At 33.4% G+C, this 21,186-nt stretch overlaps 1 protein-coding gene across 3 annotated transcripts in view; it reads left to right on the forward strand.

Annotated features, from left to right (window-relative positions):
• The window catches only part of RTTN (rotatin), an 82,052-nt gene that overhangs the window by 26,473 nt on the left and 34,393 nt on the right, over positions 1-21,186 (forward strand). For all 3 annotated transcript variants that reach the window (XM_039711182.1, XM_039711179.1, XM_039711180.1), the window contains 16 exons: positions 1,140-1,279; positions 1,494-1,665; positions 2,569-2,668; positions 3,672-3,760; positions 5,862-5,979; positions 6,252-6,348; positions 7,096-7,164; positions 7,497-7,685; positions 8,377-8,616; positions 10,016-10,160; positions 10,936-11,090; positions 12,336-12,555; positions 14,189-14,317; positions 15,588-15,695; positions 16,348-16,506; positions 17,975-18,046. In XM_039711182.1, coding sequence (XP_039567116.1) covers positions 1,140-1,279; positions 1,494-1,665; positions 2,569-2,668; positions 3,672-3,760; positions 5,862-5,979; positions 6,252-6,348; positions 7,096-7,164; positions 7,497-7,685; positions 8,377-8,616; positions 10,016-10,160; positions 10,936-11,090; positions 12,336-12,555; positions 14,189-14,317; positions 15,588-15,695; positions 16,348-16,506; positions 17,975-18,046 — 2,202 coding nt within the window. The remainder of the gene's footprint in view (positions 1-1,139; positions 1,280-1,493; positions 1,666-2,568; positions 2,669-3,671; positions 3,761-5,861; positions 5,980-6,251; positions 6,349-7,095; positions 7,165-7,496; positions 7,686-8,376; positions 8,617-10,015; positions 10,161-10,935; positions 11,091-12,335; positions 12,556-14,188; positions 14,318-15,587; positions 15,696-16,347; positions 16,507-17,974; positions 18,047-21,186) is intronic.

Genomic DNA, 21,186 nt, shown 5'->3' on the forward strand with positions numbered 1-21,186 from the left:
ACTGTTCTTTTACTAGTACTTGAAATTTTCTTATTGTGGTCTGCCCTTAGTCTTCCAGATTAGATATTTTGCTGCATTTGCCTGGTATCTGGTTTTTTTCCTTTATTTTTCTCTTAGCTAATAAATTCAAGTATACTTTTTGTCTTCATTTTCTCCAAAAAATCACACTCAATAATTATACCTACTTACTTGTTTCCCTGCTGTGTGTTCATTAATTGCCTGCACCTCAGTATTGCCCTATTTTGAAAAAGTAGTTTATATAACTTTACTCTGTATGCAAGTTGCACAAAAATCAAGGCAAAAATGGGGAGAAATTGCAAATAACATGGGCCATGAAATAGATGGCTCAGAAAGAAAAATATGTAGAGGAAATACACTGAGAACTTGAAAGAGAAGGGAAAAGGGTTATTTCAGAGCTTTCTCAACCAGTCATTAGAACTTTTTAATGTTACCTGCATATATATATCTTACTAATGGTTGACATTCAAGATTAAATAGTTGGGGATGTAATATAAGATGTAGGCTAAACATGTGAGAAGTTTTTGTGAGTAGAATTTCCCTCTATTCTGTAGCCTGTAGTGGCTTTGTACAATAGATACCAGAGTAGGGTATACCACAGGTCTGTGTTTACCAGATGCATATGAAATGCATTGTATTTTGCTCTACTTTTAAAACATTTATAATATCACTTCTTGATATAGCTGATTCCCTTTTGTCTGTGTGTGAAAATGATTTGATGAAGATCTGAAAATAGATAGAATTTAATGTTTTTAAATCATTTTCTTGTAGGGATTAATTTTGTTTATTGGAATGGAAACTGGCTTTATAGAGCAGAATCATGTTAACAGATTGAAAGGTGAAGCTTTAGTTCAAAGCACCTCCAACCCACGTAAAGAATTCTTTACTTAATTTGTATACAAGACGATTTATTAATATTTTTCCACAGAAAAATATTAATCTGCAGAATTTGAATGTTTTCTTAAAAATAACGGCATAGTTTTTTTTTTTTTATGTTGCTCTTTCCACACTCTCCCTTAGCCCCTAAAATGGAATTAATTGCCTTATCTAATTTGCTAAGTTAATAAGTGGATTTTTTCCAGTAATTCTGGCAATTTCTGTTTGTTGTTTGTTTCACTTAGGGTTATGCTGACACAAAAGATACTTTAGGTAAATGCATTCTCTCTTTGAGTGAAACAACCACTGACAAAGGAGAGGGCATTCTCCCGGGAGCTCCCAGACTACAGGCTGCTCTGCGCCTTCTCTTCTCAAAAAAGCAGCTGTGAGTAATGCTCTGGAGTGTTTCAGCACATCTTCTCATCTTGATGACAACAATGTCTTCTCCTAAATGTTGATTTGAAAGGTTGATTAACCAGTTCTGAATTTGGTACTTCCACCCCATATTAACTTTTAAAACTAATTAATTGCTAACTATACAGCTCAAATTTTCCAGTATGAGTGCTGTATATATTTATTTTAAGTATTTGTTCATTTAGGGTTCGTTCTGTGGCTGCTAAACATTTAGCATTCCACGTTCTTAGTGAAGAAGGGTCAAACCTGAAACGCCCGTGCCTGGATAGTAATGTCCTTTCCAGCATTTCAAACTTATTTATAGTAGAGGGAGCTATGGAGCTAAAATTGGATGATAAAATGAACTCAGTAATTAAGGTTAGTAAACTAACTACATTTTGCTCTTCTACCTGTCCAGTCTCTGAGTTTCCACTTTTAGAAGGTTGCAATATTTCATACAAATTGCCTTGTTTCATAAAAAGAAATCTGTTGATGTATTCTTTCTGTGTGCATTGAAACAGTAGTTCTTATGCTACCATTTGCAACACTAAGAAAAAAATCATTCCTCTTTTTCTTCTCTGCAGGAAAGATTTGATTGCAGAGAACACAGGCTTAGTCTGTTCATAGCAATTTCATTCTGCATGGTTAGATTTTTCTCATATATTTTTCCCCACAAAACCGATTTTTACTAAAACAGGCGCAAATAATTTTTAATATGAAATATTTTAAACAGATTGCAAACTCATGTCTGTCTTTACTTAACATTGCTGCTGTTGCAAATTTTGAAGCAAATCATGAGTGTATGATTCAAGGGAATACCTCTTTTTTTCTTTCTGATTTCTCATCTCCCTTCCATTCTCCTTTCTTCCTTCCCCTCAATACTTTCTGATTAACAATATGATAAGCAAGTGCTTAGATGCTTGACTCTATTGCCGTTAAAAAGTCAGTCCCCTTTACAGACTTAAAAGCATGTTCTAGCATTTCTGCATAGTGTTAAGATTTCTGTAGTCCTACATAAATTAGCTATTATTTGTTAGAATTCTGCAGCTATGAGGCACTAGAAACTGTCTGGTTTTCATATTCTGCAGATGTTATTAAAGATTTGTTGCAAAAAGATTGTAACCTAATCCATTCTTCTTGCGTATATGTAGGATCTAATCAAATACATTCTAATAAAGAATTAAGATATTTTTCATTTCTACTTCCTGTTAGGAAATTTGGCTGGTATCTTTGTTTCATGGTAGCATCCTTGATGCAAATCTAATATTGTTTTGCTTTTAGGCAGAAACTGTTGAAAAGCTGTATGACATTTTGACTTCTGATGCTGTTGACCTAGTTTTACGGAAGTCTGCAGCTGAGCAGCTGGTTGTTATTTTAGAAGGTAAAATTCTTCTGAAAATTTGTATTCATGTGCTGGTCATTTGTGAGCTTGAAGTTTTGCTAGGTTGTCTGTATGCTTGTGCTAAGGGTCCTCTTTGTAATTTTTATTTTGTGAATTTTGGTAAAAAGAAGTGGTTGAATTACAATGCAAGTAAGCAATCTTAGATCATTATTTCACTTGGTGCTTAACTGTAGAGTTTCAAACTTGATGTCTTTATATACTCAAACTCTAATTCAATTATGTTTTCTTCAAGGAATTTGGATTCTAATGAGAGTACATAAGTTCTTTACAATGGGAAGGTGAAATCTTAGATAATATTAAAAATACTGTCAGAGAAATTTCCACAAAAATGGGGAAGTGTATCTACTTTGTCTCATAAAATATATGTAGTTATGACTGCAAAAATTTTCAGATGTTTCAAATTTGAAACAAAGCATAGGATGAAATTGTGAAGGAAAAAATGCAGTTTTATCAGGACAAATTTCATTTGAAGGATCATGTTTTAGTTGTTAAAAAACAAACAAACCAAACCAACCAATTCAAATGTCATACCTTTCTGCTGTTTATGTTTAATATTCTTAAACCAGCTGCTCTAAAGGGTGATATCAGTGAAAAATACTCTCATGGTGATTAAGTAAATACCATTTTCAATTCCATATTAAACTGTTAAAGTATTTTGAAATATTTGAAGTGACATTCTTGTTTGACTAAAATTGAGTTGCAGTGGGATTACTGTAATTTTTAAATGTAAAATTATTGTGGGAATTTATGTAATATATTTAAGAATCTGGTGTACAAGAGGCTACTATAGTCAGGTAAAAATACTTTGAGAAGGTTTTCCTTGCTAGAGATCTGTATTACTGTTGATTGATTGGCAATATTAGAAACTTATTGTAGATAGCAAGAGTTTGTAATCTTATTAAACAGTATTAATATTAAGCATTTTTATATTAAATTTGTGCAGAACCAGTAATTCTTGCTATTACTTTTGCTTTTCGTACAGATACCAAAATGCATGACATTCTGAAAAAGTTAGGTGTGATAGAAAAGATATTGGCCTACCTTAATGAGTGTGTACACGTGGATGGCAAGGTAAAAGTGTATTGTTAGTTTCTTCTGCAAGCGTTGCACAGCATGACAGTAGCAGAGTCTGCCTTTTTCTGCACTTGCAACACCAGTCTTCATGCATTATCACATCACTTAATACAAGTGTTTAATAGCAATTATAATCAGAATATATATTTTGTTCTAGTTTTGATCATGCTAAGATTCATTTAATGAGAGAAGATTGGTTTCCTTACCTGTGAGAAAAGATATCCTGGGAATTGTGTATGGTGAGGTTCCGGAATGTACCAAAACTTCCCTGAAAGCTTGCTCAGTAGAGTACAAAAAAAGTTTAGTGATCATTAAAAAGCAAAATGTTATGTATAATAGTCTCTAAACTTAAATTCTGATGCAAATTATAATTAAAAATGAAATCTAATTGCATGACGTGCCGTTGTAAACATGTCAGATTGAATTTCAGGTATAAATAATTTTCTGACCAATAGAAGATCACTTCACCAGGGAGGGTCTCTTGGTGTAGATGATGGAGCTTTCTGTTTTTGAAATACATGGATAATCTGATGCTTGATTTTTTCTTGAATTCGTTCTTTGAAATCATTTCATGCAAGCACATTTAAGCTAGAAGTTGCTCAACATGACTTCAGTGGATAAAGTTTTTTGTTTTCTTTCATAGTATTGTTACTGCATTCCAGCAGTGCAAACCTTGAGGTTTTTTTTAAAAAAAAAACAGAAGAATTTTTATGTAGTAATGACTTTTTTTCCAAAAATATTCTAGAGAAAAGAGCTGATTGATACTTAGTGGAATTCCCTTTTTTTGTCAAACTAATGAAAATTGCTTCTTCAGAAATAGCAGTTTTTCCCCCCCAGATTATCAGGATCTAAGATTATCTGTATAGCATTAAAGAATGTCTTGTCCAATTTACTATCTCTTGTACAGAAGTACTTCAGTAAACTGTTCTAGTGCAATTGAAGAAATTGAAATATTGGGTACCTCAGGTTTCTGAATGTTGGGTTGGTTTTTTTATGTCAGTTTTATAGTATCTTCTTTAGAGAGAGAGAAAGCAATGCAACTGTTGTTTTGGTTTGGGTAGTGAGTAGATATTACTCAATAATAGAGTAATAGAAGGACAAGCACGGGAAATATATTGCCCTGAGCAGATTCTTCATAATCAAGTAAGGGTCTAGGTTGAACTTTATAAAGGGCTAAAAATATTATTTTAAAGTTTAATTTAATCCAGGAAGGGCTCAGGGAACAACTCTTTAGGGCCTGTGACATTTGGACACTGTCCTGAGGGAATCTAGTCCAGATCCTTGGTTCTCCTCTTGAATGTTTTTTAAAAATTTCAGAGTCAATATCAAGGAAAAATCAACAAAAAATCTTACATGTTCCTAGAAAAGTGGCCCCTGAGAAAAGAAAATGAAAGAAGTAGAATAAATAAAAATCAGTATCTAAATAAGGCTTTATATATAACTGTACAAAAGATTTTTTTCCATACTAGATAAGTAGGGGCTTTCATTCTAGTGGAATGAAAATAAAATTTATTTGTTGATGCTGTTTACAAAACAGATTTTAAAGGCAGAAACGCATAGGCAAAGTAATAATACTGTGAAAGAAATACTCTCCTATTCTTAGAACTGTGACTTTGGTTGTATTTTTGGACATTCATTGGTACTTTAACTTTTAGCAAACTGCTTTCCATTCTTATGATCTGACAAGCTGGGACCCAGAAAATTAGCATGTTATAATAAACTATTTACATTTGTTTAAAACTAATAAACTTGGTTGCAAATACTTGATGTGGTTTTTTTTAAAATCCTTCAGCTTACATATATCCTTTTAAAAATTCTGTAATTTGAAAGCAAATGTTGTAATTCTGTTATGAAGCCAGAGACCAACAAAATTGCCATCAATTAATAATAAAATTAATCAACAAGTAAAAAAAAAATTTAAAGAATATGCATTTTTCATCTAGCTGAAATGTGCTTGTCTAAGGAAGTTCTAGACTTCTATTTTACCAATAATGGAATATATTGCTTAATAGTGGGACAGTATTAGTCTATGTTAAGTGCATCATAATAAATTATACTGGTAGTTGTATTTATTTAATCTTTTTCTCTGTTCCTGCAGCTTATGGAATCCATAGTGGTACCATGTCTGACACTCCTACGCAAAATTGTGTGTGCTGACCCAGTTGTTCGCCAGTCCCTGGCACAGCAACCTTCTCTACTGCTTTTGCTATTCAGAGGTGAGAACTGTATTTCCACTGTAATACCTCTGTCAAAAGATGGTTAGATGTTTCATAAAATACCTTCTTAAGAACTTTGGATCACTACATGATAGCATATTCTGATGTTAAAAAGCTAAATCACTGTGTGCTAGTTTGCCCATGTTGTGGCATGTGTTGAAAGTGCTGGCAGGAAACTGTGGAAAGCAGTTGCTTTTAACTAGTGTTCTTCTATGTATTATTAGGTATCAGTTTTTTCCTAATATATCTTTAAATATTTTTATTTTATTTAGTTTCACTGATACTCCAAAGTGATGGTGCTGTTTTGACTGAAACCACAGTATTGCTTTGTCTTCTGTTGTTTGATGAAGTAGCAAGAACAGAAACATGGTATGAAAACCCACTTATTTAATAGCATATTATAGAAACATTTTAAGTTTCTAATAGAAATAAACTTCTATATATGTCAGACGAGTTATGCCCCAAATTTTATAGATCCAAAATTGCATATTTGTAGTCCAGATTGTTTTGATAATTGGGTTACATGCTCTGGAGACCTACATGATACATTTTTGCACTATGAATACTTAGTGTTAATTTTAAGTTTATTTTTCAAAACCCTTGATTGGTCTGTAATACATCTTTTCCATTAATGAAAACTACAAAAACTAAACAGCTAGCTGTAGACATGTTTTTTTAGCTTAATTAGAATTCTTCTATTTACTTTAGCTTTTAAGTATAGCAGTTGTCTTTAAGGCAACAGACCTCAACTTATGATATTTTGTTATTTAAAACCTCCATATGCATGAAAAATGTGCTTTTAGAATTCACACATGTGAAATATAATGAAAATACTTGTAATGTCTGGTTTTTCTTTAACAGAAAAAAGGAAACAAGTATGTGGAGTTTTTAATGTACAATATATCTGCAATAAGTATTCCATTATGTGTGTGATTTCAGAAATATCTTAATATTGGATAATCTTGACAAAATGTTGTTTATTAATACAAATTATTCACCAATGGGTTAGTAAAGATCTAGCTAAAGGGAGGAATAATAAGGAAATAACATACGTAGCATTAGGAGAAAATAAAATCATAAAATAGAGCATAATAACTATGACTTAATCTCTTGCAGGGCTGATGACATAGCCAGTGATAATACTGAGGTACCTGCCTTCAGTTTACCTGTTGCTGTTGTTAGAAGGTACGTGGGGGTGCTGGCTGCTTGGTTGGTTCATTGGTTTTGATTGTTTTACAGTTAACTGCTGATTTCCATTTGCTGTCCTTCCTGAAGTATGGAAGTGGCAGAATGAAGGGAAATGTCAATCAAAGCATTTTTATGATGATGACATCAGCTTTTTTAAATAGGGATTTTTTTTTCTCCATGCCTTTGTTCTCTGTAAAAGAGTTTCAAAAACTTTATTCTCAAACTTACAAGCTGGTTGTAATAAAGCACTTAATTTAAAAATGAGCAAACAAAAAAACTCTCATGAACCACTTTCAAAAAAATTGTTGTTGTTATTTGTGTATTTTTAGGTATCATCTCCCAGTCAGGATCACTGCTCATCATGTAGTTAGTCCTAATACTGTTGTGGTGCCATTGTCTTCTGAGTGCTTGGCTATGAAACCCGTGGCAGATATGCTTAAAACAGCTTGGAATCTGTCATGGTACCATGGGATTGAAAACCTACTGCAGCTGGTAAATTATGAGAAGGAAACAGAAAGGTGAGCCATTTTATCTTTCATTTTAAGTCCCAATATATCTCAATTAAATTAGCGTTTCATGAAGTTTAAATAGGTTTTCAACTTCAAACAGCAGTTCAAGCTGTTACTTGTTTGAGAACGCTGACATTTAAATGTAAAGGATTGCATCCCAAGAGGATGAAGGTATGTTGTCACAGCTAGTGTTTTACCTAAATTGCATTTTTACATGAAATCTAGAGCTTGATCTAACTTTTGTTGATAGTCAGGCTAATTCCAAACAATTTTGAATGAGTTCTGTGGCTGTTTTTCTTTATAGTCATTAGGGTTTCTTAAGGAACTGACTCTCCTTTTTTACTGTGTAGACCCCCAGCTATAAAGTCGCATGACTTTCTCTTGGTTTTCTTGAAGGATTAAATATCAAATAAATATTCTTAATGGTAGTACTAAGAATTATTATTTAGGTATCATTTTTCCAAAGAACTCAAAATATCTCATGATTTACATGTGGTGGTGTTGTTTTTGGTTTTTAGTTTTTTGTTTGGTTTGGTTTTTTGGAAGGTTTAGTGAAGAAAGAATTGGCTAACAAAAATAATGTTTTAAGCCAATTTCTCTTTTGTCTTCTCAGTTAATCAGGGAGGGGAAGAAGTCAACACTCTCTGAAACAGTTTGTAAAAATGCTGACTTTTAATAACTTTTCTCTATGCCTTTTCAGACTTTTAGACTCTCTAAAACTTTCCTCAGAAGACATTCTTATATTGAAAATAACTCACACAAACCATGGACTGCAGGATTGTCTTAGTTTGATCATTCAGGCAGCATCCCACAGGGATGTTAGAACTGCTCTCACTAGGCTTAGCTTCTATGTCCTGAATGACAGACTTGCATTAAAATGCAATTCTGGGCTTTGTGGAACCACTTTGAAAAGCTTTGTTTGGCAGAAAGCAATGAACAGGTAAGCTATTGACTACAAGAATGCATTAAAGGTTGTTGTACTAAAGTGGCAATATTTCTATTTTTTGTATTTTAAATTTAGGGAATTGATTGTCAATGCGTCTCTGATTCTGATATATATACATATATGTATATATATACACAAACATGTCTATCTATCATATGTCTATATGATAGATATTTATATATTATATATCTGTATGTCTATATTTGGGCTGACAGGAGCCTTAGGCAGTTCAACAAGGGGTAGTGCAGAGTTCTGCACCTGGGGAGGAGCAAGCCCGTTCCTCTGAGGTGTACCAAGCTGGAAAGCCACTTTGCAGAAAAGGATCTGAGGGTCCTGCTGGGACACCAAGGTGGAAATGAACCAGCAGTTTGTCCTTGGAATAAAAAAAAGCAAATGTTATCCTGGGCTGCTTTAGGAGGAGTGTTAGCAGCAAGTCGAGGCAGGTGATCCATCTGTTCTATTCAGCAGTGGTCTGGAGCTATGGGTCCAGTTTTGGACTTACCAATATAAGACAGAAGCATATGGTACACACATACTGGAGAGAATCCAGTGAAGAACCACAAAGATGATGAAAGGCTGGAATATCTTTCTTTTGAGTACAGGATGAGAGTGCTAGGACTGATAAATATGGAGGAAAAAATACTCCACAGGAAAGAGTTTCTTATCAGTGTGTTACGAGTACCAGAAGAGAAGGTGGGGCCAGGCTCTTTTCAGTGATGTCAAGTGAGAGAAGGAATGGCCACAAACTGAAACACAAGATGATCCCTGTGAATATCAGGAAACACTATTTTACTGTGAGGGTGAACAAACACAAACACAGATTACCCAGAGAGGTTGTAGCCTCTCTATCCTTGGAGTTACTCAAAAGCTTCCTGGTCACAGTCCTGAGCAACCAGCTGCACATGTCCCTTCATAAGCAGGGTAGCATGACCAGGGGACGCCTGCAAGTCCCTTCCAATCTCAAAGATTATGTGATCTAGCAATTTGCATACACAAAACCCATCAAATATTTAAAATAAGGACTATTTGAAATGCATAGGTAAGCTTTGCTATTATTACCAAATGCTAGTATTTGATAGATTATTAACTTTTTATTTCCTGTATGTGACCCAGCTCAGATTTCTCTACAGTTTATGAAACAGAAGTCCATTATTAACATATGCAAATAGATTTTTAAATAAAAATATGCACAACTATTTTGCATAATAATAACAACAGTATATTGTATATATTTGTGTCATTGGCTAATACAATGCCATATTTGCTATATGTGTAATATACATATTTGCTCCATATAATTTAACATTTGCAGGTGACTCCAGTCCTATTAGCCTGAGATTTTAAATGTTCTTTTAAAAAAGTACAAGTATGAAAGCTTTTATTTGTATTGCAGGTTTCTACAAGTGCTTCCAGCTTCAGTGGAGGATGAAAAGCTTTTAGTAGATGTCCTAAGATTTTTAAACAAATTGCTTAGAGAGCAGAAATCAAATCTGGAGTCAGACCATCTAAAGTGGATCTTGAAATCATTGCTTAAAAATGTAAGATTGGGGTTCTTGTATATACTTACATGACTTGATTGACTGTACTTGTACACACGTGTGCATACCTGCAGAGCTGCATGAGGGTGTGCTCAGCTGCATAGCTACAAATGTATTACCTCTGTAACATGGAAGAGCATCCATTGTCTTACAAAGGGTGTCCTATGATAGATACAGTCTGCATGCACTTGCATTTTCCCATTTGCAAATACAATCTAATCATTTGTGGAAAAAATCTTCTAGACTTAATTTCAATTACTTATAGACTACAGATACTTAAATTTATAGCGCTACCTGGGAAGCCTATAAAATTTTTTAAGTATGGCCCATTCAATACATTAATATAAAACCTTAAAGCCATTTGATATGAAGCCTTTCAAGCAGCTGAGAAGTCCAAAATGCAGTCTGAACTAATTTTGTTACTGTGTTTTCTGTTTTTTGCGATCTATTTTTTATTGCTGGTTATTGCTGTATTACTTTGAGTTTTCTTTCATCCTTCATAACACACTGTCTTCTTATTGCCAGAATATTTGAAAGGCCTTAACAGTAAATTCTTTTATGGTGTTTAACAGATTCAAGATTCAAGTTAGTTGTAGGATTATAGGAATTTTTCACTAAACTTTTTGCAGTTACTTCTTAGTCAAGTAATCATGGAATTTGTGATTTATAATATATGTGATCTGGAAGTTTTCAACAGAAAAAATGGCTTTAATGAAGGCATTGAAAGAGGATTTAAACAATGCATTATGTGACTGTATTTTTTATTTTCTTTTAGCAGCCAAAATCCCTTATGAGCCTTCTGGTGCGACCAGAATCCCAAGTGCAGGATGAAGTGGATGAAACACAGGCTGCTGTCAGACAACGACTGGATAAAGAACTCATTCGTCTTTTTAACCTGTTGTTAGTTTGTTCCATGTCAGTGACTGACAGGTACAGTGCAAATGGACCTGCCTCTGTCATTCTGACTGGGCATCATAACACCTATTGCTGCTGAATTTTGGTCACTATTTGAATGTCATTACATCATGGCTCAGTTGCTCTGAGCCGTGAATATACACTCTTGAAATGAAAAACAACATTAGATATTCCTTTTGACAGTAAAATTAGGAAATTAACCAGGAAATGTGAAAGAGAATGTGCTAGTGGTCACTTAACAAATAGATGATTAAATTGATTACATGGAGAAGTTGGGCTATTTCTTTTTTGCTGCTGCAAATTTGCATGAGCAAATGGTAACTTCACTGATTTTGTAACATGTATTTATAGCAAAGTAAAACATTGGAATATTGGAAATAGCAATAAATGTTTCTTTTCATTGAAATCCTTTTTGGCCTATGTGTAACAGCTACTTTTAGCATGAAGCTCCGACATTTTCTGTCAATTGAACAAACACAGAAATTAATTTACATGATTTTTCCTTCAAATTTCTCATTAAACCTTTCCCACACTGAATCTCTCCATCCACATGTATCCTAAGAGCTAATACAATTTTAGTTTAAGATAATGTTTGATTATTTAGTGTCACAATATACCTTCGTGAAAATACTTTCAAAATGTTATCTTTTTCATTATTTTCACTTGGTTATTTTTTAAAAGTTTTGACAGCAGGAAAAGGAGATATTACAGAAATCCATGCTAGCTATGTATTTCACATTCCTGTATTTTTTATCTACTTAATTCTAGATTTATTGTTTTTTGCAGGAAATGTTTTTAAACTTGTTTCTTGAATCAGAACGAACATAAGTGTAACAGGCCCTACATTTAAGATTTGGACTTGATAATCCTTGTTGGTCCCTTCCAACTAAGAATATTCTAGACACTGTGTTGTTCTGGAACTACTGAGTTTTGCAGCTCTTCTCAATGTGTCATCTATTGTCCTCAACCTCTTGCTCTTTATTTAGCATGCTAATTAATAATGAGTTATATCTCATTTGTCTTTTTTTAGTTAAACAATTTCATTGTAATCAGGTGCAATATTTTCAGAACCAGGGAAAAGCTAGAAATGTCAAATTTGATTTCATATTACTCTTTGCTTAATGTAATATTAAGTAATTGAGATTCTGAGCCTCACAGGCTAACAGTAAGAAGAATGAGGCATTGGCCATTTTCAAAATGATTCTTTGTAACAGCTTCATATTGATGGTTCATCTGTTTTGTTTTTTACAATTAAACCAGAGAGGGCTTGGAACTTACTGGCTTGTTCAGAACAGAGCTGGCTCTGAAGCTGCTTCAGTGCTTAAGGCTAACAGATGCACCACATTTTTATGGACTTCCATCACTGGAGAGAACATTGCAAGGAATGGTTCATGTTACTGCTCTTCCAGGCTGGACTACCTATTCTGCTGCAGTTGAACCTATCACAATTTGTAAGAAATATTTAACAGGTCTTCTTGAGGTGAGTAGCTTATGTTCCTACTTAGCTTTTGGTTTGAATGCAGGTAAAGAACTGTGTAACTAATGATACTATGCTTTTTACAATGTAATTTTAGTGAATGTCATCACTATAGCAATATAGGTGTGGGAGAGATGCCTTTTCCTGTTAAGTAAATAGGAAGGATATGGAGACTAGACTGAGTGATGTGTATCTGTACACAGATGTTGTGAAGATTGGTTGTATTGCATGTGCTTTCATCATTGGTTTAAGAGGTAATACAAAGTGACTTAGTTTTAAGCAAGATAAAATATATATGTGGTGTTTTTAATAACTGGAACTCCAGGAGGAAAAATCCAACATAACTTCCCCTAGGCAAAATCCACATATGAAAGGTGGTCTGGGAGAAGATTAGCTTGTTGGGTAGGTTGTTAACACAGAGAAAGCAGAAAAGGGATAATTCAAGCTGCTGCGGTTGTTTAAAAGAGAATTTCTTTCTTATTTTTAGTGTCCTATGTTTGTCAAGTCCGTGGATGTGGTAGACAGCTAGCTTTTACCCCTAAAAAGATATCTTTTGAAAACTCCAGTCTTCTTAAAAAGAAAAGCATAATGCTGACTTTGTTTGTTTAACACATATTCAGCAATAAAATTCACTTTTAGAAGTTTTTAGTTGAAATACCAATACATCTGATGAAGAAAAGATATAGTGTTTTAGGGGCCTTAACTTGCCCAGATTTCTTGAATAGAAAGAAATAAACATTTTAGACCTGTTTGATTAGATGAGCTCAGTCACTTGAAATCTAGAATAAAAATGGCACGAAGGTTATAGATGTCATGCAAAAGAAAGATTATTACTGGAAAAAAAAAATTATGGCATGAAATCAACTTGTGATGCATATGCTCTTGTTCAGAAGAATTAGGCAGTTTTATTTGTCCTAAATATGAAAATAAACCTGAGTTTCTTTTGTAGAAGAATGGAGAAAGTGGGTATAAAAAAACTTCAGTAGGCTGGGACACTGAAAGAAAGAACACCAGCAAAAATGCAAAGGTTTAAATCACTGTGTTTTGTGGAGAAAAGTAAATCTAGAAGTGTATCTTCTAAGTTTATTATTTTTTAAAAAGTATTTTGGGGCATATTTTGTTGAAAGCAGCATGCCTTTTAATATGCATGGTTACTTATTTGGTCAGACAGTTTATTTTATGTTATGATCCACTGACCTTTATTTCTGTTTACTAGTATTGTGTATAGAAAGCTGATTGTTTTGTTCAAATCACAATGAAATATATAAATGACACTTTCTCTTGAACACTGAATTTTGAAAAAAAAACCTTATTTTTAATTCCAGACATAGCAAAAGAAACCCTAGGTACAATAAACGAAAAGAAACTTTCAGGTTTCTATTCAATTTAGAGCTTACTATTTTAAGCTTGATTGTATTCTTCATTTGAACAAAAAACCCAAAACCACAGATGTTCAGAAGTTTAAATATATAGGAAACCATCAATGACCAAATGACTCAGAAATAAAGAAATTCTTACAATTCAGCTAGAAATCTATCAACTTTTTGGGTTTAAATAATGATTTAGTGTGTAAAACAGTTTGTACTCTGTGTGCTGTTTACCGTAAAGCTGTTATGAACTTGTGCCCTGCTCTTAGGTCATCTCATCATTTTATGTTGAGTGGGGGGGAAATGCCATGTCCTTCATGGGAAAAGGTGTGACAAAAAGCACAGTCCTTTGCTTGCTTCATTTATCTCACGAAATGATGGCTCAAGCCAGCGATATGGTGAGTGCATTCCTGTTGTTCTTATCACTGGTGAGGGCTATGCAGATAGATTTTGACTGCTGAAGTTCAATGATAACTTTCTGTCATGGTTTAGGAATGGTACTCTCCAAATGAGTAGTCCTGCTAAAACCACACCACTGCTTACTCTTCCTTCCCCTCCAATTAGAAGCACAAAAGACAAAAAAAACCCACGTTCATCTCATTTGGTCTATAGTCTTAGATAAATGTACAGGATAGAGCAGAGTATACAAAATGAAATTGTTTTGTAAATTATTCTGTGGATTTTGAAAGGCCTTCTTTCAGAACAAATATAATTTCCTTTTTTATAAAAAAAATGAAGCATTAGGATTTTCTATAGGATGAATAAATATAAGAATTTATAACATCATTATTTCTTCAGCCTCACAGACAACAGGCTTTCTAACCTGTGTTTAAACATTCATGTACATAGGGCTTTCACAGTTGTGTGTGTATATTTATATGTATATATATACATGGAAAAAGGATTGCCAGATAAAACGAGCTATCATTACATATTAGCAAAATACATATTGTGCTTTGTGTTCATGTACATGTTTGAGGGCTAGATTTGTCAGTTTTGTAAGATAGCCTTTATCCTGAAGCAGTTGAAGCAAATTCAACAATTAAGTATTAAAGAATTAAAATCCAGTCTTACTAGTATTTGTGATAGCCACAAATGACAGCCTTTATGATCAAGCACACATGTAACTAGAAATTGCAGTATACCCGCTTCTCCAAATTCCAGGTTTCTCTTTCTTCAGTTCTCTACTCCTTTTTCAAGATATTAGGTAGTGAAAGAGTTTATTAAAATTGGGAGGGGGCAGAGCTTTAAGTACACTGCAGGGAGACAGCAGCCTCCAAAGATTTAGGTCATAAATGCATAGATGAAGGTGTGGACTTGATTTTTTTAGTATCATTGTTAGAGAGTGATATGCATAGTAGCATAATGATAAGTTTTATTTTCTTGTGTTTCTAAGTCATACTCTGTGTTTATGACAGTGTTACTGTTTGGACTGTAGTAATAAATTTTAATCTCAAAGAAATTTTAAAACCCAGCTGTTGTTTACAATGATGTGATTTAGTGTCGAATCCTTATGGAAAGAGAAATACAAAATGATCCTTCCTCTGCGCAATTAGTATTACACAAAACTGTTTTAGTAGTTGTTGGTAGCTCACACTGTTAGTACAGTAGCATGGATTGAAAGATTTATAAAATAATTTCTTAATTTGTTTTCTGTTTGCTAATCAGGACTGGATATCTCTTTGGTCTTTGCCGTACGATAGTGGTGAAGAACAAGTTCTGTCTCATCTAGGTCTGGCATGGCTGGTTCCTTTATGGGTAGATAGAGATCCTGAGGTTTGTTACTGTGGTATTAACTTCATATCTTATTTTGACCCTTAAGCATTTGAAAATTTTTGATTCATTAATGTATTTAATAGTAGAACTGCTGTTCCGAATTATTTAGAATGTTACTAACTGTATCCTAAATAGCAGTAATAATACAGTAGGGAGAGTGTTTCCATATAAACATCATCTAAGAAATCCTTCCTTATATCTTCTGTCTTCTATGCTTTCATTAGTCACTCACTATCATGATTCATAGGCAGTTTTCCTTGTCATTGTTGTAACTTAGCTGCAAAGCAGAAACATTTACATGAACTAAAAAATTCAGAGCAAATGTATTTAATGGGAATCTGTTAAATTGTGTGAGTTTGGTAAATGGACATATTTTCAAGTGCTAAAATATGAAGAATATTAAAAACTATCTTGCTTAGTTTTGGATGCTTAAAAATAATTTTGTTTATTCATTTTGTGAATAAACACAAAGTGAATTTAGTTGTAATTGTAACTAGAGAGCAAGAGAGATATAGGAAAAGAGGTTGTTACTTTTGAAGTTATTCTCTTAAGCTCCAGATTCAGTTGATACAACTTAATAATAATAAAAAGAGTATTGCTAATTACTGTAAGAAAAAAAAATACCACTTTCTGTTGTGCTTATATGTACTAGGTCAGATTTACAGCACTTGGAATAGGATCAGCTCTTACATCTCTTGAAATAGGATGTATTGCTTTAGCAGAAAGCTGCCAGAATATTTCAGGAGGCCTGTGGGGAACGGTGATAAACATCCTTCTGGATCAATCTGAATGTAGCATGGTGCGCAGGGAGGTATGTTTCTTGTGTCCTTCTGCTGTTGTAGATTGTCAAGTTCTTTTGGATTATGGTGAAAAAAGATTCTTTATTTTTTATTGTATATATCTATTATCTGATGCTGCACAACATCTGCTGCTTTGTAAGTTAAACACTACCTGATAAATATAAATGTTTAGCTGCTTATTTAGAATTGCTTAAGTAGGAGCAAATACAGATTAGTTATTTCAAAACAGAAATTACATAAACAATACAAGTGAACTCATAAAAGCTGCTAAGGCTTACTCAGTAAGATAAATAGGTTGCTAAAGCGTAACTAATCAGCCTGATTTTAATTGCTGCTTTGTAACATTTATGAATGCTTTGGTACAAACTCATCACCTGAACTGCAGTAAATATGTGTTCATTGCAGACATGAAGTAATCTAATTTGTCTAGGCACTAAGGGTTACTGGTGAGAACTGAAGGTCTGTACTATGGTAGAGTTATGAATGCTTTGGTGCAAACTCATCACCTGAACAGCAGTAAATATGTGTTTCATTGAAGACATGAAGTAATCTAATTTGTCTAGGCACTAAGGGTTACTGGTGAGAACTGAAGGTCTGTACTATGGTAGAAAAACACATAGAATTGTATATTGATGAATTTAAGCTCTGTACATTTTATTTTCAATTTTTTTGCAGCTCTAGTTGCAAGGTTTTCCTTCTGTTCTAATCAGTAAGAAATAAAAGCTCTGACACTCGGTGACTTGTTTTTTTCCCAGCTCTACTGCTTAACTAATATTTTTTTCCAAAGTAATATTTGAAATTATATCTCAAAATGGCTTTGATAATGTGTCTTTCATTATTTTATTTAACTTCTAATTATTGTCTCTCAATTATGTTCTCTTAAGATTCATATAATTGACAAAATATAAAAAAGGGATTTCAATCCATGCACAGACATGCAAAGTGTGTGTAATATAAATTAGAAAAACAAACATGCTGTGTATTTATAAAGGAAAATATTTGAAACATGTCTCTGTCCTAATGGGTTCACCATATTGTCCCAATTATTATTTAATAATTAAAAACCCCAAAGCACAAGAACAGTGGAGTGACTGATCATAAACAATTATCTAGGTTGTTCTGTTCAGGAATTTTTTCCCCTAGTACTTGTAATGCTTGTTCTGTACGATTGACTGTACTGGAACAGTGATGAAAGTATTTTATAAATAAATTTGTTTCCTTGTGGTTTCTATCCCATCTTTTCCTTGTCTTTTTTATACCAGCCTGCTCTTGTGCCATGCTCTAATGACATCTCTTGTAAGTGAAGTTTGAGGGCTTTGAAGTTATATCCTTGTAATTATTTTTTCTCAACATGAACATGAGAATTCTGTGTATTTCAGCATATATCTGAAGTAATACATAAACTGTACTCTTCAATATCATGTGTTTTTTTGAAGCATGATGGCTAGATGGCAATATTGATGCTTTAATTTCTTTCAGGCTGCTTTTATTCTACAAAATCTGCTTGTGATTCCAATGCCTACAGAAGACACTAAAGATTGTATTTGGCAAGTGAGTGACTATTACATTTGATAACAAAAGTCATAGTGTCCCAGAGAGATGTCATTTGATATGAAAAGTTGAGTCAGAATAACTATAAAAGATGAACTTAAAAAATTACATGCCTAAGATTATGTTTTGGGAAGAGAAGTAAATGAATAGACAAACTTCTCTCACGCTTTTGCCAAGCTCAGTAAAACAACCAAATTTAGATTAAATATATGTTGCATTTCATTAATGTAGTATCTTTGGGTTCCCGGGAAACTTGCTTACTTAGTTGCTATATCATTAATGTTTTAGGATAGAAATTGATAATTTATTTTACTCACGCTTGGAATGCAGGTAAAACATGATTTGAGGGGCATGAGCAAGAGGAAATTCTGTTAATGTGATGTTTATAAAATGTTTTGAAAGAAAGATGAAGCAGTTTGTCACTTAGGTCAATTTAAATGCTTCCTGAAGACAACCACTTGCTCAAAGCAAAGTGAACTAGACCAGGTTGCTCAGGGCTGTTTCCAGTTGGATTTTGAGTTTCTCCAAGAATGGAGACTCTACAGTCTCTCTGGGCAACTTGTTCTAATCTTTGACTACCCTCAGATAGAAAGTTTTTTCTTAGGTTTAAATAGAATTTCCTGTATTTTAATTTTTGCTTAATGCCTCTTCTTCTGTCACTGGATACCAGTGAGAGGAGTCTGTCTCTCTTTACCTTCTCTTATCAGATATTTATTGAACTGATAAGATACCTTGGAAACTTTTCCAGTTCTGCTCTTGAGTCAGTCATCTTATTTTACTCTCAGCAAGTCTCATTCATTGTACATCAGGATAATTGGATCGTGGCTTGCAATTTTTAAATTTTTTGTAACCTTGATATCTATTTTAATGTCTGTCTTGCTCCTTTCAGTGTGTGAGATGACTTATATGGGAACAGCGTATATTAGTTTTTGAAGAAATTTGCAGATGCAGCAATATTATTTTTAATCTGTTGCTTTCTGCAAAAGATCAAGTTAGTGCTGAAAGGCATTCCAGCTGTTTTACTAGAATAAGTTATCTGTGATTCATCTACGCCCAAAATCAATCATGCGATTTCTTGAAGAGTTGAATTGTATAGAATGTCTCGTCTTTTCTTTACATGTAATCATAAAGGAAGACGTGGAAGCAATTTTATAAATCTGGCCCTTGTTTCAGTCTTACTACTTCTAATTTATCAATATAAATAGTAATTGTTTAAATTCATAATAGTAGCTGGTTAAAAAGGGCAGCCATTTCAACTTGTCAGTATAGACTCTATTAAAAGTTGCTTTTTAGTCTTTTATAAAAAAATTCAATTACTATGGTGAAGTGACAAAAATTGAATCCAGTTGCACAATTCTGGATTAATTCCAGTGCAATTAAAAGAAGCTTTGAGTCAATGTGATTCTTATTAAGAACTGCATTTAGTGGAAATTGCTCATCACTTAAAAAGTGTTCATGCTGAAAGATGTTATCAAACAACACTTCATGGTTTCTGGTAAATTAAAACTGCTCAAAATAAAAACAACAATTAAAACTGTAACATACCACCAGGATAAAATTTTGTATTTCAGAGTAACTTTTTTCCCTTGCACTGAATAAGGCGATTTGTTTGTTTCCTTTAGTGCCAGGAAGAAAAGGAGGGCTATTAAGTGGATCTTGGTGAATAGTAGGAATACTGTGCCATAGCCAAATTAGACCATTACCATTTTGGTGGGTAATGGTCCTACCAAATAGGACTGGAAAAAGAAATATAAATAGAATTTGTAGGTCAGTATCTCCATGAGAATGTCTCTAGTGTTACTTTTGTCTAGTTGATCTGCTTTATAATATTTCATTTTGTGATGTCATTTAAAAAATTTCCTATGCTACTCTTTAGTCATGAGTAAAGTCAACCTGTGTAAAGTTGCACTCTAAGGGTGCAGCGGACTGTGTTGTATAAAGATTGCTGAAGTCAGAGCACTCTGTCAATGTAATTGATAAGTAACTTTTCAGGGCCCTCATTTGTACAATAAGGTATCTGACATGGTTTTTGAAACTGGCAAAGACAATGTTGGGCAGTAAAGTTTGGACTAAATTAATCATATTTCCCAAGTTTACACTTGCCATAGTCAATATGGTTTAAGTCTATTGCTGACAGTGTATGACTTTTGAAACTGGCAAAGACAATGCTGGGCAGTAAAATTTGGACTAAATTTATCAGTATTTCCTAAGTTTACACTTGCCATAGTCAATATGGTTTAAGTCTATTGCTGACAGTGTATGAGCAGAGTTTTATAATTCATTATAAATAGTTTCCTTGAAATGCTACATTCTGCCTTAAACTGTTCATCATATCTCATTCTCCACTAGTTAGTGTAAAAGGCAAATAGTGAAAATAGTTTCTGTATTACAGAAACCAAAAAGAATGAGAGTAACAATCTAAAATTTTGGTGGTAGCTTATCTTGTAATACAAAATAGTATTACTGCTTACTGTGTCTGGTTTTGGGTTTCATTTTTTTTTTAAATTGGGAAATAAACTTGTATTCAGCGTAAATGAAGGGGTTGGGGGAGAGTCTCTTGAGGATAAATAGTGTTTTGAAATTACTTGTTTTCAATTGATCCAGCTCTGCTCTCTCCTGACTGCCAAAGAAAGTATCTAATTAGCACTGAAAGTTTTTCTTTCCATAATTTTAACTAATTTCTTTTTGAACTACTGCAGTATGCCCTCTAAAACTGTCTTTCTGAATTAGTTGATTTGAATTTCTGAGTTCTTCTGCCTTCTTTGCATTTCTAATTTTTATGGTCAGTCTAAACCAGATTATGTGTAGCTTGGTAAAACTTTTTGGTTTTTTTTCTGTTAACATGGAAAATGCTGAAGAAACATTTAACACAGGTAATAAACATAAACTGTTTATTTGAAATATGACTAGAATCCATTATCTTAAAGTATAAATTCACTGCTCTAGGAAGTTTTCCCTGATGTCAGTTTTTAAAAAGAAATAATTGAACACCATACTTCAAAGAGAATTTTTTTGGTTATGTCTTGTTTTCTAAAGTAATCTTTTCCCATAGAAGATTGACATAGCTGGATGTAGTATAATGACAGTATACTTTAGTGCAGGATGGGCTTTTCAGGATATTTAGTCTCATCTAAGTGTGC

The sequence above is a fragment of the Passer montanus genome, unplaced genomic scaffold (assembly GCF_014805655.1).
Source record: "Passer montanus isolate IOZ18808 unplaced genomic scaffold, ASM1480565v1 scaffold24, whole genome shotgun sequence".
Taxonomy (NCBI): Eukaryota; Metazoa; Chordata; class Aves; order Passeriformes; family Passeridae; genus Passer; species Passer montanus.